Genomic DNA, 27468 nt, shown 5'->3' with positions numbered 1-27468 from the left:
AGATTAATTGAAAACTTCTAACTTTGTTACACATAGGACAGTTGTTGACTATCCCTTATATTATGAAAGAGTGTAGATGGAGTGTTGCTTTTTAAAATTAGTCATACTAACATGCTAAATAAGAATGTTGTTCATTTCTCAGTCCTAATAATTCAAGAACATGAAACAAAGTAGCATAATTTCAACTAACAGGTCTCTCTTGCCCTTTGGGTAAATCGTTACTGAATCCCAACAAATGTGAAAAAACTTGGATTTCTTCTGCATTTACTGTTGGAATCAGAAAGCCAAAACAAATAATAAGACACAGGGAGGAAGCAGTCCCCATTAATGCATCTGAAACTTTGTTCAGCAGATTCTTCATCCTAGAGAGTTTAGTAAAAAAGCATCAGGTTCCAGCATACAAAAAACTGTTCTGAGAGCATTTCCTTTGATAGACAGCTAGAACCAGGTAAAAGCAATAGATCTTGAATTTTAGTCTGCTTTACTTCTGACACTGTAGGATTACTGTAGGTTTTAGGCTCAGAGTTAGGAATGCTTACCTCCCACTGCAGTACCTGAGGTTGCAGTCTGTGCAACTCTGTTTTGTCTTCAAACCTCAGCTTTCATCTATGTGCTACAGGGATGCTGATGTTCCTCTCTATGCCCTGGAGATCAGTGTCACTCAAGCTTGAGCTTTTTCTGAAGTTTTTGACTATAGTCTATATCCTCCATGGTCTCTGCGTCACACATTTTTTCATTTCAAAAGCTTAGAAGAAAATATAACGTGACTCCAACCACACTCCAGGAAGTGTAATAGTGAATTCTGATCTTGGAAATAACCACATACATTCAAAGGGCTTTTGAGTTTGCAATTTTCACTTTCTTATAACAGCCTACTTTTTTGCATGATCACAATGGATCATTGAAGTCGAAGAATAGTATAAAATATTCTGAAATAATATAAAAACTCTGCCAAGTTCCATTACTTAACAGAATGTTGTCAAAATGAATGTTCAGTTCTCTCTTACAACAAACTTCCTCCCTGCCTCACGAGAAGCCACACTCAGAGTATCCTATAAACCCTTCCATATGAAAAAGCCACCAATGAGTAGGTGACATGGTGATTCTATTTGAGGTTCTATCCTCATCAAAGCATCCAGTATAGAACATTGGTATTTTTGAAAAGAAGTGGAAAGCACAATATATACTAGAAATGCTCACTTTCAAATACCTAGAGCAAATACTGATTATGCTTGAAGTGTGTGTTTTGCCATTGGATTTCCTACTACAGTAGGGTTTCTTTTATTTATATATATGCCCCTTGCTTGTTACTGTGCTGGGAAGTGTTCTGAAAGCTGCTCCATTATGTATATTTCAACAAGTTGAAGTTAATGCTCTACTAAGCATTTTTCACACTATGTGGGGAATTAAAAGTTACATGTTTCTTGCACTGGTAAGTATAATAAGAAACCACTGCCCAAGGCAAGGTGCTCTTTGTGAAAACTTAACACATGCTGGAAAAAGGCCTCTTGGTGCTGCTTGCTGAAACAGGGATGAGGAATTGACTGAAGTGTTCTTTTGTTGATGTCATCAGACAAGAGGGGGAGGAACAAAGGATACAAAGGAGCGTAAGGAACCACAGAAACACTACACAGGCAGAGAAGAAAGTCACAAATGAGAATAAAAGACAAAGGATTTGCCAGAAACACTAATCTGTGGAAAGAAAACTGACTGTTCATCTGGAAAATGGAAGAATCTGTATGTTCTTTGTAAGTATACTGGCTGTACCAATGAAAAACTTAATTTTCCCCACCAATTTCTTCTCCTAGAAGCAGCAAAATTCTCAACACTGGCTAAAGAATATTCTGTGTGCATTATGTCACATCCTCATATCACACAGATATAGCTGTAACTTCAGTGTCTAGATAACAAAGGTTTTACAATTTATTAAAAAATTAATCTATCAATAGAGCAAATCCTGATATTTTGCCAATTCTTTGAAAGTAAGGTGAAGCCACAAAAGGACCCATTAATACCAGCTCCAAAATAAGCAGCCATGTCACACCCAGGCTGAAGTGTAGTGAAACATGTACATGCTCCAGACACCAGCCATATCAGCTGGTTGTTGATTTTGAATCCATGTTCATTTTGTGAGTGGAGACAGGCCAAACTCCAATGACACAGGGAAGAACAAAGTGTCATCTATTATGCTACTTGTTTTCCAAGCACATCCTGTTAGGCCACAGGTTAATCACTGTCACTTCATGCACCCACATATCACACAGTTCATTAATTATTACTTAATGTCACTACACTGCTAGATTGTTTGATGAATTCTATTAGTAATTAGAACTGCTCATGCAGTGACATTCAAACAAAACTTCTCTTCACAGTGCATTCATTATGAAGAGCCAGAAAGAGAAAAAAGCTAGATTTCATGAGATGCATTTCATTTAGACTACAGCTTGTTGATTTATTTTACTGTTACCTACAAAATACTCATGACAATCCAAAAACGGAGACTAAATTCAGCTGCGTCTCCTTATACACATTTAGAACAGAGAAAAAGGATGCCACGCCAAGAGCTAACACTGTTATTTATCTAGAGAAGGTCAAACAAGGAAAGGATGCTTTTAGACACCAAGTAGAATTAATCTTAGCACCAGTATTCAACCATTTGACTTCAAAAAAGAGTACAGTCAAGCTGATGGCTTGTTTGCTACTCTGTGTTTTAGGGAGAAATTTCAATACTGCAGTACTTTTACAAATTCTCCCTGAGAACTAAATGAACTGGGCTTGTTTTACAAAAATGTAATCTTTGATGATCTGAGGGAAGAAGGCTTGAAGCAAAGTCATTTCTTTCTCACATATGCCATTTTCTTTAAGTTCAGAACAAAGTAGAAAGACATGATACCTTAGCTGCCTTTCTTGTTAACTTTCCCTGAAATCAATATATATTTAAGAAAAGTTTTGATTTTACAAACCTACATATGTTGCAGCAACAGTATGTTCTATCAAAAATAAACCTGTGAACTGCAATAATGCTCTTCAGCTCATGCCTCCCACTGTGAAGCAAGTCTTAAAGACTGTGGTTTTACAACATTTTTACACTGTGAGCTAAATACGAGCCAATTGCATCTCCTGAAGAAACGGCTTTAATTCATCAACATTCAAACTCTGCATATTGAGCAGCCTACTAGCTGTGGATGTTCACCTCATTACCTTTCGTTTACCTTTTCCTCTGCACATTGGTGGAACACTTCGGTGAGATTTTGGTAAACACCAGCAGCCACCTGCAGCCCTGCACAGCTCAGAGGCAGTTCCAGGGAGGAAGCACAGCAGGAGCTCCAAAGAACCCCTGATGTCTATCTCAGGCATCTCTAACTCCACATCAACCACCCCTGACAGACATTTAGCTAACCACATCTCAAACACCTCCAGGCTGCAGATAACACAACTTGCCCGGGTAATTTTGTATCTATGTAGCTTGTTCAGAAAACTTTGCTAAAAACTGAGTCCCCTTTCTTCAGTTCAAGGCTGTGTTTCCTGTTACTGTTCACACTGACTAGGAACTGAAATAATTCACTGAACTGACTAGGACTGGACTAAGGGTGCAGTCTCTTAAGTTATGTAAAACCTTTTAGTTATGTGGATGCTATTGCCACACCCCCCTTAGCCTGTTCTACACTTCCATTTAGACAATTCCAGTCTCTTCACGTTTGTTAAGTCTCTTCAGGAATATTTTCAATGTATCCTATTCCCTGTATCCTTTACAGGCCTTAGTGGCCAAAGCCAGACACAGAACTTAAGCTGGAGCCTTACCAGAAATCAACTAAATGGTGACTTCCCATTTTATAGATGATGTTCCCATTACTAGGCATCAATACAGTATTTACCTTCTTCAAAGTAAAATCCTGTCAACTTCTGTTCTGTCCATGGTTCGTTTTTACTCTTTTCAGCTGCTTAGCCACAAGTTGCCCAGTCTTAACTGGTACAGATAACTCTCCCCACCTGTAAATAAAACTTCATGGATATTTAACTGCATACTCTTTCCTAAACTACAAGTTTATCAGTATCTGAGTGATCCAATCCCCCTGTCCACTCACATCCCCTGCAAGATATTATCTCAAAATATTTAAAATTTATTCTAGACACAACCAAGAAGTATTTGTTAAGAATTTTTGGGGGGGAAGGGTACATTTGAAAAAGACATCCCTGAGCATGAGATCGTAACTCCCTAGAGACACACAGAGACCATCAGTGACTTGAAAGGAAAGAATGTGCAGGCTGGGAACCATTGCTTTTGGAAACTTACTTTTTCTAAAGCTGTGTGACTCTTCAGAGTAGCACATAAAAGACAACTATGATCAAATATTTTCTGTAGCAATCTTTTGTACACCTGTAGATATATATAAAAGAAAATGTTTTCTAGCATGTCCCAGAAGATACCAAAAGGATTTTGTGCATCTGGTCTTGCTGTATAAATTTGAGGAGTTGTAATCAAGTTCTGGTAACAAGAAGACTAAACCTGCATTTCCATATTCAGGAGAATTTACAAAAAAAGGTATGTTCTCCTAAAGTACAAATCAAAAGTACAAAGGCTGAGAAGCTGAGTCTAGACTTTGTTTAGATTTCTACAGTCTGATTTTCCATATCTTGCCATTCTGATCTGGAGATCAACTGGCCTCTTAATCATCTAATTCCATCTTTACCTGATCCAATACTGTGAACTGCAATAATGCTTACATGCCACATACATACATTAAAACACAACTGCAAAAACCGTAAATCTCTCCAACTGCCATTGATTGCATCCTCTACTTGCAATAGTTCTTGGGAATATAGCAGTTGATACAAAAGCTAACAGAAGTCCCATCCTGCTGCACAATAAAAATTAATGCTACCAAAACAAAAATCAGGCATGACTGCTTTTATGATCTGCCTGTATTTTTCCTCTCCCCACACATATGGTATAAATACTTGTGGTACTTGTACCACACCTCAGTTGAACTTTGTAATGGGGAAGGGAGAAGAAGTAGAAAAGATCTTTGTACACATCCAGGTAACTGAGGAGGGTGGGGGTCTCCTGGCACATTGCACATTATTAATAGCTACAGGCCATAAGGACATTAATTGTAAAACTACCAGAGAAAAGGTTTCTTCAATTATATACATATTTCCATTAGCCCTATGCAGAAGTAAGAATTATAATCCTAGAAATAATACTGCATCTCCTTGAGGAGACCTTTCAATTGCTTGGGGAAAAAAGACAACTAATTGAAAACAGAGTCATCTGGCAAGAGTCCTTGCTTAGGACCACATTAGCAAATGTTTTCCCACATGGTGACATAAGAGAATTTCTGTTTCCAATCCAGTGGTATCCAGAGACATATAATATGTTGGGCAATCATTTAGAAAAGTTACCACACACCAGGTTGTTTATCATGTGGCATCAACTTTTTATTTCTTGTTTTCTAGTCTTCTCTATTTCTGTTCTTCCCAAAGCCACTATCATCATTAAAAAAAAACAGCTCTGAAAGAAGCAAGCCAGCCCGATGCCCCTTGATAAACAGCCATCTCTGAACCTGCCATTTTTTGTACCTGTAAGTTTACCTAAGGTCAGACTGCAACCTTTTATAATAACTCACATATTTTGCAAAAAGCAGATTTATCAGGTAGAAAATTGGAACCCATAAAAAATCACCAATAACTTAAATGTTCCAGGAGGCTTATTAAATAAAATCTAACTTCACAGTCATGTAAGCAGCAGAGATCCTCATAATGAATGGGCAGAATACACTACAGCAGATCAGGAATTATAAAACTAAATTAGAAACCCAAATTTCATTTGCTATAAAAACAAACGGCTCTTTGTTCTTCAAAGGAAGTTGCTGAGATAATGCAGTGAATCACCCTTCCGCAGTCAATTTCTGAAGCTTAATCCTTTCTATATTTCTTTTTGCTAATTATGTATGCATCATACATTTCAGCATTTTGTGAGAGAGTGGATATGATTAACATCTCATCTCGCAGCTTTAGGATGCCTAATTACCCAAAACCACCCCTCCTCCACAGAGTGGACATGGAGGAAAGAGCCAAAATCCCACAGCACGTTTCACTGCTTGGTTCCTGCTTCTTGTGGTAGCCTGGGACAGGACTGAGCATTACACACACACACACAGAGCATCCCTGCCTGGCAGAGCATCCCTGCCTGGCAGCTCCCTTCATGCCTGTGCTGGGTGAGCCCCAGGTGGTGCTGACTGCCATCATCCCGGCTCTTACAGCCTCACATTTTACATCTGCAGCAAAAACAGAATAGAGGCCTCAGCTCTTGCTGGACAGCATTGCACTCCACCAAGGTTTTCTGTTCCTAACTCTGTGCCATGACCCGCAGTGAACAGAAGTCTGGAGGACACAAAGAAGTAGACGACCCAAACTAACCAAAGAAATACTCTGTCATATTATTATATGTGCTCAGCAATAAAATGGAGAGGACGGAGTGCTTCTTCTGTCACTCAAATGAAATAAGCCATGCTCTGAAGAGAACAACTTGAATGTCAGAGAAAATAGTAATGTAAGGCTCTCAGCAGCCCAGTTTCCAGCAAGGAGACAAGGATTAATAGAAACAAATCCTTTTGAACTGAACATTAAAGTCAACAGAACAAAACCTGGGTCTGAGTTTGCGTATTTTGTATAAACAAGCACTACCTCTTTCTAGATGTACCTCTGTCTACCCTTTATAAATGGCTAAAACCTCAAGAATTGTCCTTTTCTTCTTCTTCTCAGAGCATCTCAGGCTTGCCTGACAAGCAAAGGGGAAAGGAATTCTGGTTGGCATAATTTTCATGGTCAGGATAGATTTTTTTCTAGGTGAGATTTTCAAGCTTCCAAGCCTTACAATAGAAAAAGAAAAAACTATTGAGAACACAGCCACAAGTGGTTCTTGTGCCCTAATTACAGTGCTTTCTCAATTTCTCACCCATCAGAGGACATCTCTTCTCACATACAAGGGGAAGGAGAGAATGTCTGTGACCGAGTGTGATACTGTTAAGAGCATTTAATTGGGACATATTTTTGCATCCCACATTAGGTGTGACTCTTCGCTATGTGATATGTTCATGGGTGACAGGAAAATTATGCCTTACATCTGCAGAGATGTGTAAATGCCTCATTAGGTTTAATAATTATCTGTTAGAAGGGCAGTTCCACAAGAAAATCTCTCTTAATGAAAAATGAAAAGGACACAAAAAAAACCCACTGCAACTGAATCATCACTGTCCTTGCTGAGTTAATTCACCTGTCCAGAAATATTTTTATGAACACATGAATAATGCATGTTACATTGTAAAAAATACATGAATGGGCTACATCACAAAAAGGTTATCAAGTAGCCCATGAAATCAGACACACTGTGTTTTCAAACCTGAGTTCAATTCGGCCTGAATTTATATGTTAATTCACATACAAGAAAGAAAGAAAAAAGGTGGAAAAAATGTTGCTGTGACAAGTTACACATCAAACTTTTTAGGCACAACTTCTTTTCAAACAAAAAAACTACAAATATCAAAAATCAATAGTATATGACATTCTATATAGCTAAAAATATAATAATAAATTTTTTAAAAACCCACACAAAACAAAGAAGCCTCAGCACCTTCCTGGCACAAGTCATATTATCCTGCCAATAAAAAGTTCTCAAGGAAAGCTGCACTATCCCACTTATATTGACAGCTCAGTTTTACAGCTAAATAAGGATTATATAAACCTTGGAGACAAAAACAAACCATTATCAACTTCTCACAATGAGAAGGTGGTGAGACAAATGAAGCACAACCTTCACAGCAGCAAACTACACATTTTGACACGTCATTAAACAAAAAAATTAACCAGTTTATTATATTGAACATATTTACAAAATAGTACAAATTAAAGTACTGTAACTCCATTATTGCATGACATAAAACAACTCCATACAGATAAAAGCAGCACATGAAAGAGATGCTCCAGAATATTTAGGAAGTCTTTGGTACTCAAAATATAGTTTAAGATGCAGCATTAACTCAATCAATACAGGGCATTAAACACAGACAATGATATGCAGATTTACACCACAAAAGTAAAGTTTACCTATGGCTTTCATTCTTCTGAAAGGATGACTACTGGACTCAGGAATTGCTTAAAAGCTTTACAATATTTTTAGGATGGAGAGAATACTCAAAATTATTCTAAAGCCAAGCTGTTGAAAATGACCGCTATATTTTTCAACTCATACTGAATTTAACTGCCTCGTCTCAGAACTATATGACAGTAAAGCACTAAACACTTCACAGAGCTAGAGCCTATTCCTCTACCCCTTAAGCAGGCAAAACTGGGAAAGAATCATCTTTGTCTCCTTAAGGAATATAGGATTAAGCTCATAACAGACAATCAAACTGCATGGCAAAACATGATGAAAGACTGCATACTCTAGCCTACGCTGCTGTACACATCATTTACAAAATTTTTATGCATCATCTACATATTTACAAATGCTCTGAATTACTCCATCAAGTAATGTATTCAACACCATCACAGTTTATATCATTTTGAGGTAAATCCTTGAAAAGTTAGAGCATGGGCAGAATTTCATCTGCAAGGCTGAATCTCTCAAGTTTCTAAGGAGAAGCTCCTCCCTTTGCCCTGGTCACACAGCACTGCCTGCCAGGTGTGGCAGGTGGGTAAGAGTTGCAGAGATGAAGGAGTTTTTGTGAACTCTCTATGTTGTGCTCAATTCTCCTTGATAGCCAGGAAAGGCCAGAAAGAAGCAAAGAATCCTGGGGGTAGCCAAAGAAAAACCCAAATATGTACTAGCAGATTCTGCTCTGTGGACAAATAGTGGAGATTATGGTGCTTGTAGACTGGGACAGCACTGCAGGCTTAAATTGTGCAGTGACAGTGCACACTAACTTGAAGATGCCAGCAGAAAAAGAGAACAGGCAAAAAGCAAAAGAGAGGATGTAGGACAGGATGAATTAACTTCATTTAAGAGCTTGATTTTCTTTCAAGTTTTCAAGTGACATTACTTAAATATTTAGAACTGAATATCTGAAGACATCATCCACATTTATTTTAGCTTGTAACTACATTTCTAACTCTTCATAATTACAGTAAACACTGCCTCACCAAGCAGTGGACACCACTTTACAAGGCCTGGTCTTTCATGCTGGCTAACCTAGACACATTTGGGGATGCTGAGAACACTGCAACAAGACAACTCCCTCATTGAACCGCCATTGACATCTCAGGCAACAAGAAAGGAAAGGGCAGAAGGAAGTTTGCAAGCTCCATTTGCATTCACAAAAGGTGATAGAAACTCCTGTATAACTAGGAAAAGACAGTACTAAATTGAAAGCATTGAAGCTCATCTAAGTCAATCAAGAGGTTAAGATAAACACTTTTGTTCTTGAGAAATTACATCATCTTGCATTAGTATTTTCTCCTTCAGAATAAGTCTGCAATATTTATTTAATGTTATTGCTGAAAACTTTCAGCTCATCTTGTCATGACTATCCCCCAGCTGCACTTTTATTGTCAGCTGCTTACTCACATAAAAAGGCTTGAGTTGACAATAAAGGATCACACTATTCCACTTTGTGAATGTTTTTTAAAGCAATACCACATCACTATACCTTTTTAGAATGTCTTTAAACAGATTGTTAGAAGATCTAGGCAGGACCTCAAAGTAGTCAGTTAAGTAATTACATATGTATGAATGCTACTCATATTTACTATACATTTCCTTCAGAATGTTTTTGTAAGTTTAAAATGGTTTGTAAGCTGATAAGTAAAGCAGTTTGATGTCTCAAGACAAGTCTACTGACTATACTTTATGCCCACTGGAATGATTGAAATTTGTTTTCTGCATGCAGTGATAAGAAATCAGAAGCCTTCATCTCCTTGTACCATCACAGATGTTAGCTGGAAGAGAAATGTTAAATATTCAGCCATTGCTTGTACTCATGGTGTAGTACAGGGTGAAATGCAAAGGAACAAAGAATTTTGTTTTCCAGAGATCTTCTGGGAAGGTGAGGGTTGGACTTTGTACTGATCCCCAGTGATGGCAAACTGGCAGCTTGTTTCTTGCACAGCTCTGGGGAAGGTAATAATCTGTCAGCCCAAACTTCTGTATAAATCCCAACATTAAGACTGGAAGGTTCAGACAGGCAAAAGTGTTGCTGTTTAAATACTTAACAAGACCAATACCACATTGAAGATATAAATTTTTACAATCCCTGAAACTGCTGGTCAGCAGAGGATAGTTTTTAATTCATTCGTCCTCTTCAACATAAGTTGATGGAAACCAGCCCACCTATAAAGGGGAAAAGCAAAACAAAATAATACATGAGATGCACAAGGGTTTTTTGGTTTTTGTTAATGGCTGTCCTAGGCACAGCAAGGATGGGTCTGTTCTGTACATATATTAAAAAGATGACAAAGATAAAGACAGTAGAGTCTAGTGTCCTATACTTCAGAAGTTATGAAGTTATCTACATTCTGAAATTAATGATGTGCCAAATAAGATTTATGTTAGACATACAGTGACACAATCTCATATATTTCTTTTTTTATGTATTTTCTTGATGTTTCTTCAGACTTCTTTATACCTAAAGTCAATTTAACATGCATGAAAGAACTCAAAACCAAACCTAGAGCATGACTAGAAGGGGTGACCGCAGAAATTTTTAGACTACCTTGCCAAAATATCTCCAGAGGTAAATTTATCATGTCAAGTCCAGGCTATGAAAGTTACCAAGGAATGCCAGCACTTAACAGGGCATCTGTTAGAATGTGGGCAGCTGCATTACAGTGAGTTGTTCAGCTTTCTTCACATGTAAAATGTATATAGCACAACGGGTATTTCTTCTGCTTCCCTATTTCTTCTGGTCTAATTGACTATTTTAAAAGCTGAAACCATGTGACTTTAACATAACCAAGCTCATGTACACAATAAAAAAGATTCTCCAAATTGCATAAAGCAAGTCTGGACATTCACTTCAACTGCACTTGCAACCATCATTTCCAGCTTCAGACAATTTACATTCTTCTACCTCACATCCCTTGACCCTGAACTCAGCATTTTAAACATGGAAACAGCAGTCTCAAATGCTTCTGACTAATCTGCATTATAAGGCAGTAAACTAAGATTGAAACAGTAAACCCTTTATAGGTCAAAACTGAAACTTCACTTCCAAGTCTCAGAGCAGGGTGTAAAGTGAGTTCATAAAAATCCCTGCTAAATGTGTCACTTCATCTGGGCCACATTCCTAGAGATCAAAGCAGCAGCCTTCTATAAAAAGGTGGTTGTTTCCATTGCATTGTGTTCTGGCAGAAAGATGTGGGAAATCATTCTGTGGTAAAGTGCTAAAGAGAGCTCCACAGCACCAGGAACCTGACCCCAAGTATCTGCGTGCAAAACAGTTCAAGAAAGGTCAACTGTAGCAGTGCTATTAATCCCGGTTATTTTCCAAACATATAACCTAGCCCAAATATTCAGCCTGCTAGGTCACATTAAATAACCAATAATTTAGACGCTGGGAAAGCTACCTGGCAAGAGTTCTGCCTCGCTGCTATGAAACAAAGATGAGAACATGTTCCATCTTTTGAATTTAAATACACAATGTAGGATCACACTTTTTTTTTTTTTTTTAACAAAAATCACTGTCAGTGAAGGCAGAAAGAAACACAGGAAAAGGAAAATAAATAGCCTTACCCTTCCATTTACTTCACCTCTCCACCAGCCATTGGCACTCATCTTGGTGTAAATTTTGACCACGTCCCCTTTGAGCAAGGACAGCTCCCGCATGTCCCGGGCACAGAAGTCGTACCTGGCTATGGCAATGCCGATCACCTTCGGGCTCAGCACTGGAAGGAAGCACATGGTGAGCTTAATATTAGGACTGCTTGAGGGAAGGCTGCCAAACCACTGTAAACAGAAATACTGTAAAATATAAAACAAGGATTCAACAGCAACATACACTGGCATTCATTTTATGCAAAACATCTGCACTACAAACATCAATAAGACTTAAATGTAGGTTAATGGTATAAAAGCTGAAGGGATTTTTTTTTTTTTTGGTCATTTTTTGAAAAGTCCTCTTTATTTTCAGAAGAAAAATCAAACTAGATGAGCCATAAATAAAATATTCCCCACCCTACGATTGCTAAATACATGGCAGTTATTTTATTCTTGTGCTTCATAATAAAACTTGCTGCCAGTTATATACATCAACATATTTTACAGGTCACTAATTTCCTTCCAAAAGAATTATTAGCATTTACAGTTGATTTAACTGTAGACCTCTAATGAAGCAAAACAAACAGAATAAGGTGCTGTTCTTTCAAAAAACAACTCCCAAGTTAAATATTAATGCACTTAAAACTGGAAGCTAACATCAGCATGAGCAAAAAGTTACAGACTTTCTACAGGAAATTTCCACGGATCATTTGTTACAATCTGCATTAATATTGACTGATGTAAATCTATTCTTTTCAGGAGTTCATTCTGTAAATCACCATTGAATTTTTCTATAAAATTAAGTTTCAGTGAAATTAACACTTTAAAGTTTCAAGGTACATCAATATAGAAGAATTTTGCCAATGTAAAGCCCAGACATTTTAAACAATAAAAAGCTGTGAAGAATTTTTAAAAAGCAAAGGCACAAAAAGCCTCACTTCAAAAACCATCACTTTTCCAAATAGTTTTATAGGAAATTGTTCCAACGCTGATGTAGAATGTCCAAACTTGCAAAAGAAATCCTCAATGATTCCAGTGTGAGGACAATGAGAGGAGAATAGGCATGGCCTAACAGATAAAAGACCTTTGGAAATGCCTTTAAGATTCTAGTTTAGCAGTGTCCTCAACAATGTAATACCATGAATTCTTATCTGGGTGCCTTTAATTTAAATCGAGAACCCAAAACACAGCAGATGAGCTGAGAAACCTTAACAGTTTTCATTCTGCTTGTGTTGAGGTTTTCTTCTGACTCCAATGGATCATAGACACATAATAGTATTAAATATCTGAAAATCATAATATGTTCAAATACTTTCAGCTTAAAGAGAAAATATAAACAATTTATTTTAAACTAACAAGGAATACTACATGTAAAATATTATTAGATATATCACAGAAATAGAATGCCTAAAACCCCGTTTTGATAACAGATAATGTTTACATCATGTCACCAAAGCTTAGTCCAACCCTTCCGACTGCTTATGTAGAGTATGCTTATCAGACACCTGATAAGTTATGTAAAAGATGCCATATAACAGAGAACCAGCCTCTCAGTTTATTGCTTATATTGATGTTGCAAAAACCTAGGTGCTATATTAAGCACAATGAAGCTCAAACATGCTTTTTTACCCCCTCTTAGCCAGTCAGATGTAGATGGCACTTGTTTAGACCCTGACGTGAATGTAATGTCCTATGCCTTATCAGCATTGCAGTAATCAATTTTACAGGGAAAGAGCACATCATGGGCAGCAATTGTTTTGGAGAAAGGAAAAAAAAGAGGAGCAGTTATTGATTAGAGGGTCAGTAAGCATTCCCAGGTGTGCAGCATTCACTGACAGATTTGGAGAAGCATTGCAGGATGCAAGGTGTGATTCTGGAGAGCAGGGTATAATTTCAGATTCTGGAAAGATAAAGGGGCAAGGAAAAATTACAGGAAGCAAAGATGAAGAAATTTGGGAAAATGGGGAAGAAAATAACTAAGAAGGAAAGAAATGCATAGATAAACAATAAAAATGGAAAATAGCAAGGAAAATTAGGATAGAGAATAAAGAGGAGCACATCTGGGGGAAAGGAGGACTTTTAACTCTTTTTCAAGTCACAAAGCAGAGAGGAAAAGGAGAAAGAAGCAAGAGAAATCAAAACCATATATCTTCAAAAGTCTTGAGGCAGAAAGTAGCAGAATTTAGATTAATTTAGAATCCAAGATCCATATTTTCAAATAAAAGTGAAGCTCATGATAGGAAATATATAAAAGTAAGCCAGATGAGTGATGGAATACAGGAAAATGACAGTGCTAATTTTTTTTGGAAAAAAATATTAACCGTATCTCTCTGCTGACACAATCACAAAAACACCTTGAGTAGAGGCTATCAGCCCTGAATTCCCAATCAGTGCTGTCCTGGGATAAATAAAATTGAGGGCAGACAACACATGGAAAGGACACCTGGACAGATGGCAAAGAGAAGCAACACTGAGTGAAGGACAGAAAGAGGACAGCTTCAGGAAGAACTCAGAGAGAGAATGGGATTAACAGCATAGATTTGATGGAAAGAAAGGGCCAACAGGTGGATGAATGAGAATGAGAAATTAAAGGGAGGGGGGAGGGAAAGAGAAAGTATTAAAAAAGAAAAGAAGCTCTTAAAAACCATAATAAATAAACCTTGTGTAATAGAAGGGAGATATTCAGAGAACTAATTGGAAACAGAGTGAGAAATCCAAAGGAGGCAAATGAAAAGCGTATATGTGAATGAGAAAAATGTGCTCTTACTTAATCCAGCCTTTCCTTCTGCAAACAGAAGATGATGACTACAGGAACTATCATCAGCTTTGATTTACATTGGAGTATATCAGACATTACCAGTGAAATAGATGTGCTGCAAATGAATTTTAATACTAGTTTGAGCCACTGATGATGCATCTGGGGTGCAAACAACAGAGGCTCCCTGTGATCACAGCAGGCTGGTCTAGCTCACATGCTTGAATTCCATGAAGGTCAATGTAGTATTATTAAAGCTGAGAGTAGTTGTTTCTCTCTCCTTGTGCTCTGGCCTCCTCATAAATCTGCAGCCACTGCCCTGAGGGTTGCTCCTGTGTATTAGTTTCCAAGCTCCTTGAAGCCATGTACATTTACTTGTACATTTACTGTTTCACCAAACCTCAGTGCCCTTATCCAGGCACAGGCAGCACCTTCAGTAGGGCTCAGCAGTCAGCTTAACCTTCTCCTCTGTTACCAGCTTCCAGATCAGCAGAACTAAGCCACCACTGAAGATACTTTTGAAAAAAATACTTGTAATGTCATGAAATAAGTATTTGATGTTTTTATGTAGGCAAATTATTGGGCTATTTTTAAAAAGAAGGCAAATATATGAAGCTCTCAGAATATAATGGGTAGATATGGTTAATTAAGCACTGCAGATCAATGTTTTCCTTTAATATTTTGTACTTGTGTAATAAAATACTTACACTGGCATATTGTGATATGTAAGACATTGAATTGATACCTATTATTATAGTTAATGAATTTTCTGATACAGCAGTTTTTCATATAAAAAAAAGAATGTCATTATAATTTATTGAAACCTCATTGTGGGAATATATGGGAATGTGTGATAAGGTTGAAATAACTGAGTCTTGATTGCTGTTCTATCACCGTAGGCCACTTCACAATTTTATTCTCATGGAACAGATACCAGTTTCAGTAAGAATGGAATTTACAGTCAAGTACTGGGCAGCTGAATGCAAGATGTCCTCTCCTATCCCTGCCCAAGAGGACAAAAGCTCACAGTATTTACCTTGAGCAAAGAGCTAAAATTTAACTCCTTCATGTTGTTTCAGATCAGGTGAGTGCTTCAGGGAGTCCAGCTGAGCACCACCATCACAGGGCACACAGCTACACCAAAATGGCTTTCCACAGATGTGCCCTTTATAAAAGCAAATGTCAACTGGAAGGGCACCCTCTAGCTTGGATTCTCAGTCATTGTTGTGACTACTGAAAAGAAGTCACAACATCTGCCCCAAAATCTGCCCCAAAAATATCTATATGTAAGGGCATAGAAATAGAAGAAACAACTGAGGTGCAAAACATTCAAGTGTAGCCCGAGACATGGAGACTGAAATCCTTGGGGTGAATCAAGGAAGGGGTCACCAGAGATGCTCTCAGCACAAGTAAGCTCAGTAACCATTCTCCTACAAAGCTGCCACCTAAGTCCTTTTCCCCTCAGGAAACTATGGGAAGCCCCAAGAATCCTTCTCAGAGCAGTAAATAATTTAGACAGTCTGTGTGGGGCAGGTGTAAAACATACTGCCCACTGAGATCTTGATGACTCCATCTGCATTTGTGCTGGACACCTCCCTTCCCTAGGGCAAAAGCCAGCCCCACTCCTGCTCTGCACACCCCAGGCAGTGTCCTCCACCCCTGTACACAAAGGCAGGCCAGTGTAACCTGAGCAAGTGCTGCTATCTCCACATCAGCAGCTCCTTCCATGCGCTCTTCAAAGGCATTCACCTTTCTACTGGCAAAATTCTTCTTAAATTGTCCAGTGGTGCAGTTCACCTCTTTGCAGACCAAATCTTAGAGATCAGAGCAAGTGATACCCATACTGATACACTGACTGAGGCCACCAATGTTACTACTTTTTTTAGCATTTTTATGCAGCCTCTTGGTTTGAAATGATTGCATCTATTAAAGACAGAGATGGTTAAATGGAAATAAAGAAAACCATATTTAGAAAACAGATGGGCAAAATTAATTAACAATGTTAATGCAGAGTTTAAAGAAAGCATTCTCTACCAAAAAAAAACCCTACTGTATTCTAAGATGCTACTGCAGTATGATTCGCTGCAGGGATGGGACGAATGTATTATTTACTAACAAGCACTGAGATTTCCATGTTTGTGCATTTGCACAAATACATTGAAAATACATAGCTCATAGATGTCAACTGCATAGCAAATTAACAGTCAAGTGGTCTTTAATCTGCCGCAACTATTGAGCTTTGCAACTCCTATCCAAACTGCTTACTGCAATAAGCAGTAATAATTCAAAAGTTCAAGAGTTTTATTTTTGTTACATTCCAAGAAAAACAAGTAATAACTCAGTTTTTTGAGTCAGAAGACCTGAAGTATTCGTCCCTTCCCTTACTTGCTGCACACAGAAACAACAGAAGCAAATTTAGAAGAAATATAAAAGCAGTAAAGCAGTACCTGACCAGAAAGGAGTGGAGGAAGGGGGAACAAAGCTGTAGTCTGGAGGAGTTACAAAAGAAAACCCACAGAACAAAGAAGGGGCTTAGAGGAAAAAAAAGAGAAAAAGAGAAAAGCAAAAGAACAGTGAAATATTGGCATAAGATTTAAATAATAGTTTTTTAACTATATAATTCATTGATAATAAGGAAACTAAGGTTCCCTACTAAGGATGTCTGCAAGGAAATTGACTGTAATAACTAGAAAATTTGGATCTATGATTTAATTTTTAACAATTGCATTTTTCAAAGAGTAAAGTAGGCAGAAGTCACCCATTTAGGGCTTCAGAGAAGTAAATTGTAACTGCAGCCTCTTGCAAATATTTTCAGATTTAACAGAAGTTTTTTTAATTCTTTGTGTGTCTCACTTCTTACCATTACAAAAGCAAGAACTCATGCATACATAAATCCTCTTAATCCCAGCAACACTAGTCACATGCCCTTAATTAGGATATAGTTTAAGTTGACCTGGAGTCAACTCCAAACTATGGCATGGAAACAAAGCATGCGTTCTGCCCTGTAAATCATCAACATCAGTAGGAATTCCACAGCTAAACTACATCCTTTAAGGCCCAAACAGAACTGCTCATATTTGCAGCTTCCCCAACTTGCAACAAACCCCTTGAGCAAGCAAAAAGAGCTTGGCCAAGGCAATACCAGCACATCATCCTAAACCCCAGTAGCAGCTTCCCTGGGTGAAAGCCACAGGTGCTCCTGCTCTGTTGTCAATAAAACTAGGGCACTTTTAAATGCAAAAATTAGATTAAATTAACTAGAATTGCTTCAAGTGAAACTACAGTTTATTGACCTGTTCTCACATTTTGTCCCTCTTTGGAAGAGGCAATAAAGATATATAGTGTATATGTCTAATGAAGTTGGGATCTTTGCTCCCAGCTGTGATTTGGAAAGGTACATCCATCTCAACTGGATAAATGATAATGCAGCCTCTAAATTATAGCTAATAATATCTGTAATTACTGAACAAGAATTTTCCTTCCAAAAGTAACAGGGTTATATTTATCACTTACAGCTATTTCTCTGAATTTATTCTTCTGACTACACATGAAACACAGTAATTTGGCTTCAAAATGGTATACTTGCAGGAATGATGACTAGAATGATTTTATGCAAGAATCCATGGTGGAGGTAATGGTACTGTTTTGTGCATCTCACCTGGATGACAACAGATACATTTGTGACAAGGAAACTACAAGCATGAATAAAATAAACAGAACTGATACTGTATTTTAAAATTCATAAACCTTGGGTTTAGAAATAAAAAAATATCCCACAAGACAAACCAAGAGCATTTTAGGATAGTGTCTCACAGGACAAGAAAATCATGCTCCAGGGCCTCTTACTCTCTAGAAACTCCCTTCTGATCCTTCCCAGTGATGATGCTTTCTCCACCTCTAACACTGAATGGAGTATCTGGGATGAATGAGCGGTTCCTTTATACTGGAGACAGCAACCCCAAGGAACAGCTCTGTGGGGAATTGTGCTACACAAACCAAGAGGGTCACTTGACTCGAAAGCAGTACCCATTCTTAGAGGCAAACACCTGCCTTTACTTCTCCAGAAGCACAATGGCAGAGTGGGACAGCAGCCCACAGGAACACACTGTGCTGTATGGGGGATGGCTGGTTCTTAACTGAGCAGACTTTATCCTGATTTTTCTCTCTGATATAGTTGGAGGGTTGGTTTTATGTGTCAAACTCTGAACAAGTAAATGTGGGCAAGGAAATCCTACTAGATTTCTACAGGTAACTGATCTGTTTTGATGATAGGGTGTTGGTGTTGGCTGCTAAGCAGAAAGGCTGAACTCTTGATCCCCTAAGGGTTGGGATGATACTTGCTTTGTTTTACTTTACTAACAGATACCTTTACACACTTAATGCATTAAGCATTAGTAGGCAGTTAATGCATTAAGCATAAATGAGATGTGATATCTAGTTAATATACCTACTCCTAGTTAACTGACAAAGAAAGATATCCCTCAGGTAGGACTTGGTTTCATGATTTAGGTTACATAAAAATTTAAATTTCATAAAGATTCAAATTTCTCTACATGCCTGTGCTCCGCATCAGCAAATCAGAATAAAGCGCCATTATTCTACTCCACAGAGTAATGTCCATTTTTCTTCCCTTTTTTTGCCTTTACTTCATTAACTGGTTGATCATTCCTATAATCTAGTGTAAGAATTAGTATTTTTCTGTGTAGCAAAACAAAACTTAATCAAACCGTGTGTGTCTAGAAAAGCCTAAGACTGGAAAACTAACAAAGAACATACCACTTCCCAAAAAATCTTCCCAATGAACTTGAAGTTCTATATTGACAGAAGTAAACATCTGACAGCTTTTACAACCACATTAAAAGAAGTGTACAATGAATATGAGAACAACACGGGTGACATCTGCAAGACAAGGAGACTGAAAGCAAAGTTCTAACCCAAGTGGGAAGCCAAAAACTGGAAAGGCAGAATAACTATCCCACTAGGAGATTTTTATTAATGTTCTAAAACATTATTCTAAAAATCAAGTAGATGCTGAAGCAAGAATCAAATTCCCTGATTTAAGAAAGCTTAAGAAGTTACAAAGTGACTTACTATGATTCATATTAGAAATCACAAGTTAAATGAAATACCAGTTGTTTTTCTTTTCCCATATGGCTAAATGACAACATAATAACTACCAAAAATAAATTAACATACATCTTTCTCACTCTTTTCTGGGAAGTAAAGTCAATTCAGTATTGCCATCCAATTTCACAGCAGCTCAAAGACCTTGGCAGCAGAAAATTATAAAACTCTGTCGAAGTCTGCTGTGGTTCAACTAATGTTTTTTAGAAATACTTTTCCTACTTATTCTGTCAGTTATATATCCTAAAGATCCACTGTTCTGAAAAAAATGCTGGTGTCTTTTCAAAAGATAGCTTCATTAAAAAATCCAGGTATGTGAATAGTATAGAGAAAAATACTGCATTAAACCCAAATCCTTCTCTAAATTAGCTTCTAACTGTCAAAGCCCATTGTATTCACTGCCTTCAGCCCCATGCTGAGTAGCTGCAAAATTGAAAAAATACAGAGAAGTGCCCCCTCTCTCCTCACCTACTTAGTCTAGCTTCCTTCCAACATTTTTTCTTGCACTTGGATTATATGGGAAGAGATCAAAAAAATCAGCTATGTGATGTTCCTCACTGAGGGCTGTCAGTAACCTGCATGTCCAAGTGCTGCCCCATGTGACTTATTTGCTTCCTCTACTAATCCAAACTGCAGCCTTAAGTTTCCCAAATTCTTTCTGAATTCAGCCCAGCAGGGTTCACACAGCATAAATATAAGGCTTTTCTTACATCAGCTTGGTAAAATGAACAAGACAGCTTAAAAACCAAGCAGAGTGACCCAGAGATGGACTGATAATCATGATCATTTTGGTTAAACAAACAAAACAAAACAACAAATAAATCACCACACTCATGGGGACACACTTTACTGTCCAATACATTAAAGGACATGTCATTCAGAGTCAGTCTAGATAAAGCAGCAGAATTATGGAAATCTATTACATTTTACATGAGGATTTTTGGAATTGAAAGGTTTTTCAGGTTAGTTTGGTCTAAGACAAAACCTGCAGTTTCCACCAGCACAGTCTGCAGCAGCAAAGGGCTGATAGTTACTGCAGCAGAGAAGCCCTTCCTCATCCCCTGGACTACAATGAGAGCATCCCTCAGTCATTTCTCTTGCTCTCCCACATACTGCCCAAAAGATCTTGTAAAAGATGTTTTCTTTTGTAAGATGACCGAAGTTAATGAGGATCTACCATAAACATTGTGTCCTGTAAAGCAGGAAAGGATTGAGCTCTTGCAGAGTAAGAAGTTGGTGGACAGTATAGATACATTCAAACTGAGATACATTCTAACTGGCCTAAGGAAAAAACAGAAAACAATCTGATTCAGCTCACAGTCAATAACAACTAAAAAAAATGCAAAGTAAATCAACAGAGAAGTACAAGGAGACCATGAGCTAAAGGGAAAGGGCAGAGAAATTCACCAGGAATGGGCATGAACACCACAGAGAGGAGACAATAGACAGAAGTCCTGGGAAGCAGTGAAGGAGAACAGAAATGGAAAGAAGATGAACTGGGAGGTAGAGACAGTAAATGAAATGCCAGGGACATGCTGGTTTCTCACATTCATTTGTCCTAAATTATCTTCACTGTAACTAAGAGAGGAAGAAAGCCTCCAAAGTTACAGAAATGTTATGGAATAGAGGCAAGCAAGTAAACAAAAGTTCACAAAAACAGCAAATGAAAGTAGCAAAGCCACCACCATCATCACACAGACTAGACTGGGCTTTTTTGGGCTTTTACAGCAGTCTTCATATTGTTAAAATCCCCATTCATTTTTATTTTCCTCTTATTATTTCTTACAGTACAAAGATGCAGCCAATGACTGCAGAACAGCAAATCTAATATTTGCTCTTTGACAGAAACATTATATATTTTCCAGAGGCCAGCCATGTAGTAGGTTTTATCATTAACATTGAACCTGTCCATGTCCTAAAAATCATACTAACTTCCACTTAAATTGTAATAGCTTAAATAAAAGACAGCATATGCATTGCAAGGCTTCTCAGTTTATCTCTAAACTTCACAACTTTTTAACTGCTATTTACATTGGACAGTAGTCCATGAACTTTTGAAGCTTAGTAAGGGAACTCTAATAAACATTCAATGTTTAAAAACATGCATAAAAATAATTATGATAGAGTAAATCTTATTTTTTAACACAATTATTTGGTATTACTGAGGTGCTACTTCATAGGGCTATGCTACAAGACTGATTTATTTAAATCTCTTTTTAAGGATTAGAAATTGTCACAGATATTCACACTTGTAGCTGCACATATGCAAATTTCTTAAGAAACTAGGCAACATGCAGTCTAATCTCTCGCCAGCATGTCTAATAGAATTTTTGAATATCGGGGAGATTTTAAGTTTGGTAGCAAGACAAGCTTGCTAGACATGTTTATAAATTTCCTGGCAGATCCAAATCTGCTTAGCTTCCAAAAATCCTAGCTAAAAGCATTGCCATAGTAATTGGTTATATGTCAAAAATGGAAGATGAAAATGCTTCAAGGACCTTGTCCTTTTAATATATATATATATATATATACACATATATATGACAGAAAGTAATCCACAAAAATTCATAATCCTCACCATTGCCACCTGTTCTGTTACTCCTCTGTCCCACTGAGTTTTCCGATTCTTTGTATGGAAATTGAAGAGTAGTATCCAAACTTCGAAAACCTTCTTTGAGAGAGTGGTGCTTGTAGTATTCTACAAGTTCCTTTCAGAAAGGAAAAACACTTGCATTGGAAATTGAAATCACACACCATTCAGCATTCTGAAAATGACAGCTTCATTATACCAGTAACCTTATTTTACAATACATCCCATGGAAAATGGTTGTTTTTTTAAATATAAAGTACCAGCTTTCATATTGCCACTTAAAAAATTTCAACAAAACAAACCAACCAAAAAAGGCACCCCAAAAATCAGCTAAGTAAAATCTTTTTGTCAGAGTCAACATTTGCTGCTCTTTTAAGTCAGGCTGAAGATGGCTTTGCTTTTCTGGAGGCAGGCAGAAGGCAAGGTCAGCTGCTTGCTAAGGATGGAATGGTAAATGTCCCTGTTTTCTCAAATCTCTTTTGCTATAATAAATGATGTTTATCTACACAGGCATTTGTAAGAACACAGATCTGAAATAAAGCACAAGGCTTATAAATTAACAGCAACTTAATGCGCAGATACTCAGATGATGTAAAACTTCCAAGGCAGGGCAGGCTTGGGGGGTGTCAGACAGTGCACACTGAGTGAAAAATCCAGTGTTTCACATTCTCCTGGTACCCAACACAAACATTTCATTGTCTCTGTGTGCGTGCATCTATATAAGCATTCGTAGGCACACACAGGAGTATTTTACATATATATGCAAAAATTCATATATGTAAATATGAAACAATAGCTGAAATAGTTTATGTAACCAAGAAGACAAGTGACTCAAATTTCTACTCTAAGAAGGCAACACCCATCAAGATTCTGACAGCTCATGCTCTTTGCTTGCAATCTTCAACCCCCGCCATTGTTTGCTGCATTTGAACTAGCCCTAGAAATCTCAATATCACATTGTTTGTACATGGAGCTAGAATAAGATTAAAAGTGACTGGACAATTCAAAGGAAATGTACTTCAATTGATCCATTCCAATGTGGGATTTCAGTCTTCAGAAATGCAAGCACAAGGCAATCTATTTACTATAAACCCTTCAATTCATTCCACTTATTTACATTTAGACTTGCAAAATCAGAGTTGACCAACCCAAGCTTAAAATTAGGAGATTATACTGTGTCTAATCATTTTATTCTATGAAAAAAAAACCTCAACCAAAAAATCAGGAAACAAACCAAAAACAAAAAACATCCAGCATCACAAAAAGCTACCAAAATGCTTAGCCTATAATAGCCTACATCAGTGATACCAAGAACTCTTTGGGCTTTGCTGTTTGGTATCAGCACATCATACAAACTGGAATGGCAGCAATGAAATTTACTCCCATATCATCACTGAATATCCAGACGTTCAAATTACCATGACAATACTGTGTGTGATTTGTAAGTAAGTAGCATTCAAAGTAGGATACCTGGATAAATGGAATATAATTAGTACGAAACTTTTGTTATCTTTTTGCACAGTGTAAGTCTGTAAGGATTGTTTTGTTTGGTAAAAGTAATTAGAATTCCAAATGGACACATGTTGTTTGTAGACAAAATAAGTAAATTGGTTTTAAACTGAGGAAAAAGAAAAAATCATTTCATGACACAGAGTTACTTTTAAAGCTTAGGTTTTAATTCCATTCTTCCATGAAAATGGTTGACTGACAACTGACCTCTAAAACATGAATTGCACAGATCACAGCAGCAAGCTCACAAACAGATGAGTGAGTTAAGCAGTCCGTGCCAGCATGGATGGGGTCCTCAGGAGCCCGTCACATCACCCTGATTCACAGCAGCAGCCAAACTGACCTTCCACTGCACCCTGCTCTACACACTCAGCACATTTTAATTACTCTGGTGGAAGTTTTTCAAATGTACTAGGAAAACTAGGCACAAGAATTCTTCTACTTTTTTCCCCTCCAGAGCAGTACAAAATGCTGTGTCACTGCAGATCACTACTTAACATTTCCATGGATGCTGCCTTTGTCTCTCTTCTGCTCCCACTTCTACTCAATCTACTTTTGTTCCTCTTTTCTTTAAGACACTCTTACTTTTTCTCTTGCATCTATCCAGAACAAAGCAGTTGTTCCACAGCATGTACAAACACCACAGCACTTGTGTATTTAACTCTCAAGGGCAGAATTCATAATACCCTAAATCTGTATTATAAAATAATTCTTTCCTACTTGAATGCCAGCAAGGCTAAGTTGGTAGCAGTGAGGTCCTTATACAAGAAATTTCTTCTGTCCTAATTCTGCGATGCAATGCATATTCCATTTGCTCATTTTCCATCCAACTTGGTCCTTTATTTATATTTCTGCTCTACTTTGGAGCCTGCACCTGTGCATTAAACTGCACCACTGCCATAAGAAGAAACCTGGCAGTGTGGCAGGTCTCCAGCTGCCCTGTTTTGCCATGATCCGTTTCCAATGAATCATTTGCAGGGTTCACAGATTAAACAACCACCTTCCTTGTCTATGTGAGCAACATCATCATTTCAACTGCTACACAATAGCTAAACAATGTTACTGCTAAACAACTGCTAAACAATGAAAAGATCTCACTGTCCCCAGCCCTAAAACTGCACAACTCACTGGCTTGTAAGTGTGAAATGAAGATAAGAGTGCAAAAACAGCTTGGTGCATCCTTCATCAAGAAATTTATGTTCTTGCTGTTCTAATGAGCACTTACAGGTTATCATTTAATCTCTCCCCACTTCTAGGATGCTCTTGTTTTACAGAGTATTAGTTTTGCAAGAGTATCAGTGGTTAAACTAAAATAATTTCCAAGGCTTCCTGGTTTTAAGGCTTCTCCCTGCTCTTGTTTTGTATTGTCCTTCATTTTAATTTAGCATTTTCACATACTTGATTATGCATTCAGGAAGGCTGCTGCATAAATTGTAATCCAATCGATTCCTAAAAACCAAGATTTCCAAAGATATCAAATTCTTCTTTCCAGATTCAGCCTAACTCCAGAGTGGGCTGATGGATGGGATTCAAATTCCTCCTCTTTTCCCCTTCACTACAAGGGACACAGTCCAGTCCTAACAATAAATATGTAGTCTTAAGCACATAAAATTATCACTTAGAGCTAAAACCATAAACATAAAAAATTATCCTATTAGCAGGAGTAGACACAATTGAAATCTTTCACTCACACAGCTTTATGGAATTTCACAAACCAAAGTAGTTCTCTCTAACAGAAACAGCTACAAAGAAAATCTCACAATGTTAAAAAGCTAATCAATGCTTACCATTAAATTTTTAAATTTTCTATTTTCTGCAATGTGGAAAAAGCCATCTCTTGTTAAAATCTTGATGTGCTTCACTTCGTTATTGTACCTGTGGGCAATGAATAACTTATGAATATAAATGTGTTTTTAATCAGACACAATCAATAATTACCTGAGGGCATGCCCCTAGAACACCAAACACATAAATTCTTAAGACAAAATGTATATCTGTGCCAAAACAAAGTTGACATCTAATCAACCAAACATATTTATTAAAGTACAGCTAAAGAAGTAATCTGTCGTCAGAAAAAAAAAGTCATAGCCAACTGCTTATTCTAATTGGGAATTCCCATGTACTTCCTGCTTTTATATTCATATTGATCAACAACATGAAGGCAAAAAATTATTTGCACCCACAAAATGTACAAACCCACATTTTACTGAACAGTCTGAGATGCAAAGGGCTTTGAGTTCTCACCAAAGTCAATTGAACAGATCTCACTGTACTGCAAACAATGCTTACTCTTCTCCAACATACTCGAGCTTTATTTTTGTACCCCCAATTTGCTACATCAGCATTCCAAAACCATTGCTTCTTTCCTCCCATAAATCCTGGGTATTTTTTGACAGCAACTTCAGTTTTCCTATACTGACTCTCTTCAAGGCTGCACATAATTATATAATGGAAACAGTGGCTTGTTTTCTATATTTATTTCAAATACTATCTAGACAAAAATGAGAACAGGAAAACTTTCTTGGGGTATTCTTAATCTAATTCCACTTACTTAATGCTAATTGCATATTCTCCTGATTCTTTGGTCCTGTGCCGCACCAGGTAAGTGCTGTTTACTCTGTTAATCAGTTCACTTTCTGCCTGCAATCGTTCCATTGCTCCTGCAAACCTGTAACAAGGAAAATAAAAATTGCCTATGATTTTTTTCAAAGCTCCAGAGGTGTATTAAATATGCAATAGAGAGTGAGAATATTCTACATATCATGAGGGCCAAGAATATATCCGTCGCAACTGAATACCACTTCCAGATTTCTGAATGAGGAATAAAACATGAAAAAATTCATGTTGGGGGCTGTGGAATTCCTAATTAGAAAAAGTACTTTTATTGATTTTGAATAGAATATCTGCTAAGGTATGTGCTTGAGCCGAATGACTACTGGAAAGCATTAGCCGAATGACTACTGGCTTGAAAAGTTCATAAAACCAGCTGGTCTATCTGCAGTATATGCTGCAAGAGAAGCAATACAACAGTGGTCCAGAACCTTTGAACTTCCCTGAGTTCTAGAGAGATTTATTGCAACAAAATGGAGAAGCAGCCACCAGAGGTAGATCAGGTCAACAAAAGACCTAATTGAAAATTTGGTACTTACACAAGATAGGATTTTATTTCATTTCATAATTATGCATAACCTCTAAAGGCTCAAGTGCAATGGGTATACCCAACATCCCAAGGAAAAAAAATAAATAAGCCAAACCCATCCAAATGCTAAGTGTTGAAAGCTAAGGCAAATAAATCACTGGCTCTGCAGCCTGGCTGCATGAGCAGATTTGTGTCCTTGCTCTGCCTTGTGGTTTGTGTAGGACATCATAAGAGACCGTCAGCAGACACTCATTTGCAAAACCACAGGTTAAACTGTTAATTGGGGAAAGTGACCAGGCTTCCAGGGAAATTATGCTTATCTTATAATTTTACAAAGGCTGTCACTACCACAGCCCACCACTATGTAAAATTTCACACCAATACATCACAACCAATTAGAAAGGAGCTTTAAGTAAAATAATAGCTCTTTATTAAAAATCCATAGAAGATAAAGACTAACGCCAGTAATATGCTTTCTTCAAACAAAATTATAAATAGACCATATGTTAGAAATTAATTCAAAATATCAATTTCAAATAATAAACACTTTACTTGGCTTGTTATGAAGAATCACTATTTGTTTGGGTGTGATCCTAATT

At 37.4% G+C, this 27468-nt stretch overlaps 1 protein-coding gene across 3 annotated transcripts in view; it reads right to left on the bottom strand.

Annotated features, from left to right (window-relative positions):
- Positions 1 to 7871: 7871 nt before the first annotated feature.
- Positions 7872 to 27468, bottom strand: part of VAV3 (vav guanine nucleotide exchange factor 3) — a 148076-nt gene continuing 128479 nt past the window's right edge. For 2 of the 3 annotated variants that reach the window (XM_054285958.1, XM_054285959.1), the window contains exons 23-28: positions 26282 to 26398; positions 25518 to 25605; positions 22210 to 22339; positions 16955 to 17038; positions 11729 to 11880; positions 7872 to 10327 (exon numbers count right to left, since the gene is read on the bottom strand). In XM_054285958.1, the coding sequence (XP_054141933.1) occupies positions 10286 to 10327; positions 11729 to 11880; positions 16955 to 17038; positions 22210 to 22339; positions 25518 to 25605; positions 26282 to 26398 (613 nt within the window). In that variant the 3' untranslated portion in view covers positions 7872 to 10285. The remainder of the gene's footprint in view (positions 10328 to 11728; positions 11881 to 16954; positions 17039 to 22209; positions 22340 to 25517; positions 25606 to 26281; positions 26399 to 27468) is intronic. The other variant, XM_054285960.1, reaches the window with a different exon arrangement.

The sequence above is a fragment of the Melozone crissalis genome, unplaced genomic scaffold, assembly GCF_028551555.1.
Source record: "Melozone crissalis strain CALT ecotype California unplaced genomic scaffold, PUWL_Pcris_2 ptg000045l_1, whole genome shotgun sequence".
NCBI lineage: Eukaryota > Metazoa > Chordata > Aves > Passeriformes > Passerellidae > Melozone > Melozone crissalis.
Note: the sequence above shows the minus strand (reverse complement) of the source record. Positions and strands in the feature narration are given on the sequence as shown.